The sequence below is a fragment of the Marmota marmota genome, unplaced genomic scaffold (genome assembly GCF_001458135.2).
Source record: "Marmota marmota marmota unplaced genomic scaffold, marMar, whole genome shotgun sequence".
Taxonomy (NCBI): domain Eukaryota; kingdom Metazoa; phylum Chordata; class Mammalia; order Rodentia; family Sciuridae; genus Marmota; species Marmota marmota.
In genome coordinates, this window is record NW_025999930.1 from 2,309,675 (window position 1) to 2,318,083 (window position 8,409).

The 8,409-nt window shown below is 40.9% G+C and overlaps 1 protein-coding gene across 1 annotated transcript in view; it reads left to right on the top strand.

Annotated features, from left to right (window-relative positions):
* LOC107159664 (contactin-associated protein-like 3) overlaps window positions 1-8,409 on the top strand; it is a 204,593-nt gene that overhangs the window by 169,813 nt on the left and 26,371 nt on the right. Inside the window, 2 exon segments of the mRNA XM_048800526.1 lie at window positions 1,702-1,829; window positions 8,222-8,392. Of these exon segments, the coding sequence (XP_048656483.1) occupies window positions 1,702-1,829; window positions 8,222-8,392 (299 nt within the window).

An 8,409-nucleotide genomic window follows, 5' to 3' on the forward strand; every position in this document is an offset into this window, starting at 1 on the left:
AGCCTCCTAAGCTGACCTACCCTGTTTCCTAGGAGAACATTTCTGCTTGTCAACCATCAGTCCACTCCAGAGCTAAATGATGGTGACAATTCATAACTCATGCTCTGTTCTTTGCACAAACATCAATGACTAGGTAAGCTTATGGGATGTTAGTCTGGATATGAGAAATAATCTTTCTGTATCACTAAATATTTCACATATTGCAGAGTACCTGACTTACATTAATTGATATCTCTTTTATACATTACAGATTACTTCATTTATTTACATGATGAAAATCTTAATATAGCCATTTTATTTTATTTCTATCTTTTCCAATTTCAAGCTTTGATACCTAAAGTCTTTAATAAAAACTTAAGAAAACTTTATTTTTTGCCACTATGAAAGGATTTACATGATTTGATATTAATTATTCTGATCTTTGGCCATAAATCCACGCCAAGGAAGGTTTTAGAAATGAGTGACTTAAGGACAAGAGTATTTATTAGATTCTATAGAGATTCTAGAGCAGGACGAGGAACCAGAGTAAGGGTGCCTTGTCTCTGAATCAGAATACGTACACAACTGAGTGTCACAAAATAAACATAAACAGGTTGCAAAAGAAGAGATGAATGCCATTATTTTGGACAGAGAGAATAGGAGTGGCACAGCTGTGACCAGGACCCCAGGCCCTCCCAGCTCCTGCTCCAGACCTGCTTGTATTTCTCAGTCACTCACACGTAGGAAGATGTTGATGGCCATAACTATGGTTGGAACATAGTGCCCGGTGGGCTGTGCACTAGGGGCACACACTGTTTTTTCCCATGTGTCCTCAGTGCCTCGCTCAGGGCCTGATCGATGTTTGTCCACTGGATAGCTGGGTTCTGCATCTCACAGAACTTTCACATACATTAACTTGTGTTTTACTTATAAAGGTATTCTATTTAATTCATTGTGATCTGTAGGTTTAATTTTACAATTTACAAAGTTATTGAGGAAAGAAATACCCAATAACCATAAAAGGATTTCAAATATTTAATGGTAAAATTCTGTGAAGACCTAAATCTGTAACTATTTATATCTGTAATTGATAATCGCTTGAGTAGTATCCTGAGACTAATTTTTAAAGAGCAGTTTTATATGCTTGATTATCTTGAAAATACTATCCGGTGCTTGCAAAATGAGCCCCCTTCTTGATTTGCCCCTTTTATTCTCTGTGTTCGGTGAGTTCAGGAATTGGCAAATGGATCAGGAGTCGCTAAACTACTGCTGTGAGTCACGTCTGCCCACTCACCTGTTATTGTCTGGCCCATGAACTAAGAAATGTTTTACATTTTTAAGTAGTTGGAAGGAAGAGCGTTTTATGACACATCAAACTTGTTATGAAGTTCAAATTTCAGTGTCCATAAATTTTGATCACCCCACAATCATGCCCATCATTAGTGCCTGTGGCCGAGCTGAGTAGTCGCAGAGGCTACATGGCCTACAAAGTCACAATCATGTACAGAGAAACTTTGATTTCAGTTTTTAACAGTTTCTGTGCTCTCAAAATGCCAAAAATATTTGTAAGTGTTCCATTAAGTCCTGAAATGTCAGTTTCAAATAAGAGATCACAGGTGACTGTGTGTGTGTGTGTGTGTGTGTGTGTGTGAGAGAGAGAGAGAGAGAGAGAGAGAGAGAGAGAACTGGAGTCATCTTAAGGGTCCCTTTGTCGTTTTCCAGGACCAGTGACATCACAGTCCTTTCCCAGAAGGAGTACCTTCCAGTCATTCAAGTGGTGATGACGGACAGAGGCCGACCGCCCTCTGAAGCTGTGTATACGTTGGGGCCTCTGCTCTGCCAGGGGGACAGTAAGTGCTGGCAGGAAAAAAAAGCTTTCTCTTTATAATAACATACTTTGATTATTTAAAAAAACTAAGTAAGTGCCCTTATTTTGGCTGGAGAGAAAATTCACGGCAGTGCTGGGACCAGAGCAGATATCAGATAGCCTCGTGCTCCTCAGCTTTCTGTGGCTATGACCAAAGATCTGAGATGAAAACCTTAAAGGGAGAAAGGTTTATTCTGAGTCACAGTTTTGGAGGTTGGGTCCATGGACACTTGGCCCTTTGCTTGGACCTGTGGCGGCACAGGGCATCATGGTGGGAGAGAGAGTCAGAGGGGAGTGTTCACCTTGCCACAGCTGCACAGCAAAGAGACAGGAAGGGGCCAGGACCCAGTGCCCCTTCATGGGCACACACTATATGACCCAACCTCCTCCACTTAGACTCACCCACTAAAGACTCTACCACCTCCCAATAGTGACACAGGCTGGGCACCCATGGGCTTTGGGGGACATTCTAAATCCACACCATAATGAGCACAGGGATGGAAAAGCACTGCGTCTGTGCTAAAGATGAACATTTCACGAGTGAACAGCCGTTTAAATCTCTCTCACCCGAGATGCTCGGGACCCAAGATGTTTTGGAAAGCGGTGTTTTTCAGACTTGGAAATGTTTGCCTACGCGTTAATGAGATCTCTTGGAGATGGAACCCAAGTCTAAATGACACTCGTGTTTCGTGTAAACCTTATACAAATAGGCCAAAGGTAATTTTATACAATATTTTTGGTGCATGTGCATTTTGACTGTGACCTGTCATACGAGGCCAGATGTGGAATTTCCCTCTTGTGGCGTCAAAAACTTTTGGATACGGAACATTTTAGATTTCAGATTTTTGGATTATGGATGCTCACCCTGTATTAGTTTACAGAGAATGACTTCTCTTTATTTTAACATATTATTTGGTTGACTGGTTAATTGTCCATTTATTGTTTTTCTTCCGGAACAGTCCTTAAGAAAACTATTTCCCAAATTTGTGAATGATTGAGAATGTTGGTTGATTGCCCTTATATTTTCAGGACACCGTTAACGGTATAAAAACAGGGAATGCCACTTTCTTTTCTCAGACCCTGTACACACCACATCACCATCATGGGCTCTGGTATTAGATAGTGTTTTTCCCTGCGGGATTTTCATTCAAGGTTGAACGCCATGGTCAAGGTTTTCCTCACCCGCTCAGGGCTCATTACCTCCATAGTCCCAGAATTCTTTCAAACCTGTGAGGATCCTCTGTTGCCCTAGTACACGAGCAGCTAGTGGCTCGACATAGAGACCTCCTTCCTTAGGGAAAGTTCCAATGTTTTTTTCTCATAAGCATCGTATGCTGCTGGGCAGACATCTGGAGTATTGATTTTTACTTCTCTCCCTTAATATGAGGAGGGTGCTGCTGAGGGGTCATCCAATGTGGACCCTGAGCATCCCTGCATGTCCTTGCTGAGAGTGTCAGAGTGTGTGTCATTGCTGTCCCCTAATACCAGGCAGTTTCTGTGCATGTGTGGGAAACAGAGTAGCTCCAGGAGAGTACATCATCACCACCAATGATTCACCAGTCCCCAGAGTGAAGGGCACTGGGCCATTTGCTGCTTGCTCAGAAAGTTCTGGGCTCCTGTCCCTGGGATCCTCATCACACACCAATCACATGGCTCTGTGAGATTCAGAGCAAGGCCACCATGCTCACACTGAGATGCTCACACATCTCATGGTGATATAAATAATAAAGTCCTTTGACTCCAACCCAGAAAGGTGTGTTTTCTCTCAGGCTCTGTGAAACTGTGGCCAGCTGCAGTGGGGTGAGACCTTAGACGCTCCCCAGTTCTTGACCTGTCCCCCTTCAATCTTATTCATCACCCAGAATAGGCCTGAGTCTTAGTCATTTTCTATTAATTTTTCTGCAACCACTGTGCTTTTTGATCTCAATACTTTGTTCTTGTTTAAGAAGAATGGTTTTATTATGCTTTGAATGCCTTGTGTTTCATGTGTTGGATTCTCTGCATCTGAGACATGTGCCAGCTTTACTCCATGCATGCCCTCTGTCCTCCAGTTCCTTTCATCTCTGTCTGTCTCCTCTTCAATGCACTTATCTAAGCATTCCTCCATACACGTGCCACGCTCCCTCCCTTCCTTACTTTGTTATAGCTTTTTAACTTGTTGGTGTGTAGCGGGCAGCTCTGATCCATTTGATTGATTGATACATGATGTGGTTCAATTCTTCTTCGCATCCAGCTCCTCACAATCTGATGCATCTTTCTTGTCCCTTCTGAACTGTGATCTCAGGTCTAGGGTCTGTCATTCTATCACTTTTTTTCCCCATGTCTCAAGTTGATGAAGGAGGGGTCTCTTGCACTGTGTCTGATCAACTGCTCTCTGTGCTGCTTTATCTTCAACAATTACAAGTGTCCTGTTCTGCGGTCCCATCACAACATGATGTGTATCCTATACTTATATCAGGATGCCACAGGCATCCAGTTCTTTTTACACTTCAGTATTAGCTCCTTCACATTTGGAGCCATGGTTCCTGTTTGTTGAGGTTCTGATCTCGAGCACTGGTCTGTAAGAATTCTGCACTTAAATTTTCTTCTGGATTCTTTGTTCTCTGGCAACTCATACCAGCCCTCCACTTCTCTCCGAATGTGGGTGTAACCCTGAGATGACTCAGGGCATTTCCTTCATGTCAATTTCTCAACAAAACTTCAGAGGGTGAGGTGATGGTCAAAATAATTCTTTCTTCAAAAATTCCTTCTACAGCTGCATACACCTGTAATCCTAGTGACTCGGGAGGCTGGGGCAGGAGGATTGCAAGCTCAAAGCCAGCCTCAGCAAAAGTGAGGTGCTAAGCAACTCAGTGAGACCCTGTCTCTAAATAAAATTAAAAATAGGGCTGACACCCCTACCCCAATTCCTCCTTCTTCTTTCTCTTCATCTCTACTTTCTTTAAAACAGTTTCAGTTGGTTCTTTTAGCTTCCCTTAAGCAGCCCAGAATGGTGGGCCCTACTGTGCCAGGCCATGGGGAAAGGGAAACATGAAACATGAAAATCCACTGAGGATTACAAAACCAGATGTTTCTCAGTGACCCCACTGAGAATGGGGTCACCCATGTGGAAAGAAGGAAGACCTAATTCTAGCACCCTGTGGTACTAGGCTAGAAAAGGAGGTATCAGCATGAACTCAAGGGTTTTAACATATACACAGTAGATAATATGAAATACACAAAAAGGTGTGTTTGTGTGTGTGTGCTGTAGGTGCATGTGCCGATACACCTGTTCCCTGCATCTGACTACTGAGAGGGCCTTGAAGTCATGGCACCTTAGTAGCAAAGAGATAAAAGCATGTGACTTGATATCTTGACTTCTGAATGTCATTTCTATCCTTCTCCATGAAAAGAAACCACCACTCCTTGGGAAAATGACTGATTTCAGAGATGGGACAGAGAAAGTAGAGGATAAGCCCAGAAGGTCCTGCTATATAAAAATAATTGCTCAAAAAATTGCACTGTGTCCAATCAACCGCTCTTGTCAAAGGGTCTTGAGAAGGCTCCCTCTGACCTGATTTGGGACAGCGTAAGCCTTGAAATCAGTGATAGTAGTAGATTATAAACAATTTATAACAATAGGGATCCAGGAGTGATGCTGGATAAAAAATTGAAATGGATAAAAAAACAAATAGGAGGTCCAGAAACAAGCCCTTCCTAACAGAGTAGCACGATGTCAAGGAATGATGGAACATCACCAGTATCACCACAATTCAAGGACCATCAATCTGCTATAAAACCACTGGATGGAAAAGTGGACCAGGTTATGTAAAGGCCATTAGATGTCCAAATAGTTTCAAATCACAAAGAGAAAAATATTGACTTTATATGGGAGCAATGACAGATACCATAGCAGAAAGCAATTAAAGTAACATGGCAAGTAGTGGGACACATTAGCACAGTGCAAGTGATACACTCCGAAGGACAGAGCATCACTTCTCTGCTTTTGAAAAAAAATGTTCTTATTAATGCACTACAGCTTTACATCATAGTGACATTCATGTTGGCATTCATTAATGCATATAACTTAACTAGATCCATTTCAATCCCTAGTGTGTCTCCTTTACCTCCCCTCCTCCCTCCCCTTGATCACCTACCTCTACTTCATTGGTCTTTGTGCTTATTTATTGTTTTTTAATTATGAGTTGTAATTATATGTGAATGGAATTAATTGCAATATATTCATACACATACCTAGCATAATTTGACCAACATCATCTCCAATTCTCCCCCTTTCCCCTGCCTATCCTCTTCTTGTTTCCCTTCTATTTTAATAAGATCCCCATTTTTATTCCCTTTTTATCTCTAATTTCTGTATTTGAGAGAAAACATTTGACCCCTGACTTTCTGAGCCTGGATTATTTCACTCTGCATGATGTTCTCCATTTCATTCATTTGCCATCAAATGGCATAATTTCATTCTTTTTTATGGCTGAGTATAACCCCATTGTGAATATATACGTACATTCATATATATATAATATTTTCTTTATCTGTTTGTCTATTGATGGGCACCCAGGCTGATTCATAGCATGAATCTTGTGAATTGGGCTGTCTAAACATGGTATACATGTGTCACTACAGTGTGCTGATTTTAGTTCTTTGGGATAAATACCAATGAGCAGGATAGCTGGGTCATATGATGGTTCCATTCCTATCTTTTGAAGAATCTCCATACTTCTTTCCAAAGTGGTCATACTAATTTGCAGTCCTACCAATGATTTATGAATATACCTTTTTCCTACATGTTCTCATCAGCAACTATCATTATTTGTAATCTTGATGATTGCCATTCTAACTGGGGTGAGGTAAAATTTCAATGTAGTTTTGGTTTGTATTTCTCTGATTGCTAAGGATATTGAGCATTTTTTTCTCATACATTTGTTGGCCATTTGTATTTCTTCTTTTGAGAAATGTCTATTTAGATTTTTTTTTATCCATTTATTGAGTGAGTTAATTTTGGGGTGTTTTTTGAGATCTTTATATATCCTGGCTAGTAACCTCCTCACAGAAGAGTAACTGGCAGATTTTCTCCCATTCTGAAGGCTCTTTCTTTATTCCTTTTGTTTTTCTGTGCTATTTTTGACAAAAAATGCACAAGACTAATCTAATGACAAGTGTCAGATATATCCAAATTGAGGAACATTTTACAAATCGACTGAAAAATACTCCAGAAAATATGAAAAAATAAGAGGTTATTATTGTAGTCAGCTTTGCATCACTGTGATCAAAAGACCTGACAAGAACAACGTAGAGGAGGAAAAGTTTATTGTGGCTCATTTCAGAGATCTCAGTCCACAGACAGCTCACTTCATTGCTCTGGGTCTGAGATGAAGTGAAACAATATGGTAGAAAGGCGTGGAGAAGGAAAGAAGGTCAGGACATGGGAATCAGAAAGTAGAGAGAAGGCCCTGGTTCCCAGGGACAAAATATCAATCCCAAAGCCACGCCCCTAGTGATCTACCTCTTTGAGACACACCCAACCAGTTTATGGTTACCCAGTTAATCCATATGGATGGATTAATCCACTGATTAGCTAAAGTCTCTCATAACCCAATCATTTCACCTCTGAAAATTCTTGCATTGCCTCATCCATGAGATTTGGGGGGTCTGCTTATATCTAAACCATAGCAGTCATATTCATGAAAGACAAGAAAAGTCTAGAATGAAGGTCACTAGAGAGGCTTGAGAAATAAATATGAAGTGTGGTCCTGGATTAAATTCTGGACCAGAAGGAAAAAAAAAAAAGGAGTTTTTTGTTTTGTTCTGATTTTTGTTTTTGCTATGAAGGGCATTACTAGGACGATGGATTGTATTTGTTTATTGTTAATTTGCAAAAAATATGGAAAGCAAGATTCTATGATCTGGCTTCCTGAGTCGTAGACCAACTGCTGCCTCGAAAAATCCACCTGGTGCCAAATAGAGATTTCAATTGTAATGTATCCCTGTCAAACTTGCTTCTTCAAAATTATTCCCAAAACTCTTGGTGTCATTTCAGACTCTCTTCCACTTGCATCCAATTTAACAGTGAATTTTGTTGACTTGAACTTGAAAATGATCCTGCAACCTACACCTGTCTTTCCACCTCCCTGGTCACCTTCTCCCTCATCTCTTGCCCATGTTGTTGGTGTGACAATCAGTCACACTTTTGCTTTTCTTACCCTTAGTCTTTTCTCAACACAGAATTCTAACCCTTAAAATAATCACCGAATGCGATGTCCTGATGATACGGCATGACTGAGAACACTCAGTGAGGCAGGGAAGGCTTCTAGAAATTTCAGTAAAAATGATTCATGAGTTTTTCTTTTTTCCTTTTTTTTTTTTTGGCATAAACAGAGTCATTTTGGAATTCGGCTTCCTTCAACACTGAGACCTCATACCTTCATTTCCCCACTTTCCATGGAGAACTCACTGCCGACGTACAGTTCTTTTTTAAGACCACAGTTTTCTCTGGTGTGTTTATGGAGAACTTGGGCATCACAGACTTCATCAGGATAGAGCTGCAGAGTGAGTGACCCCCACCC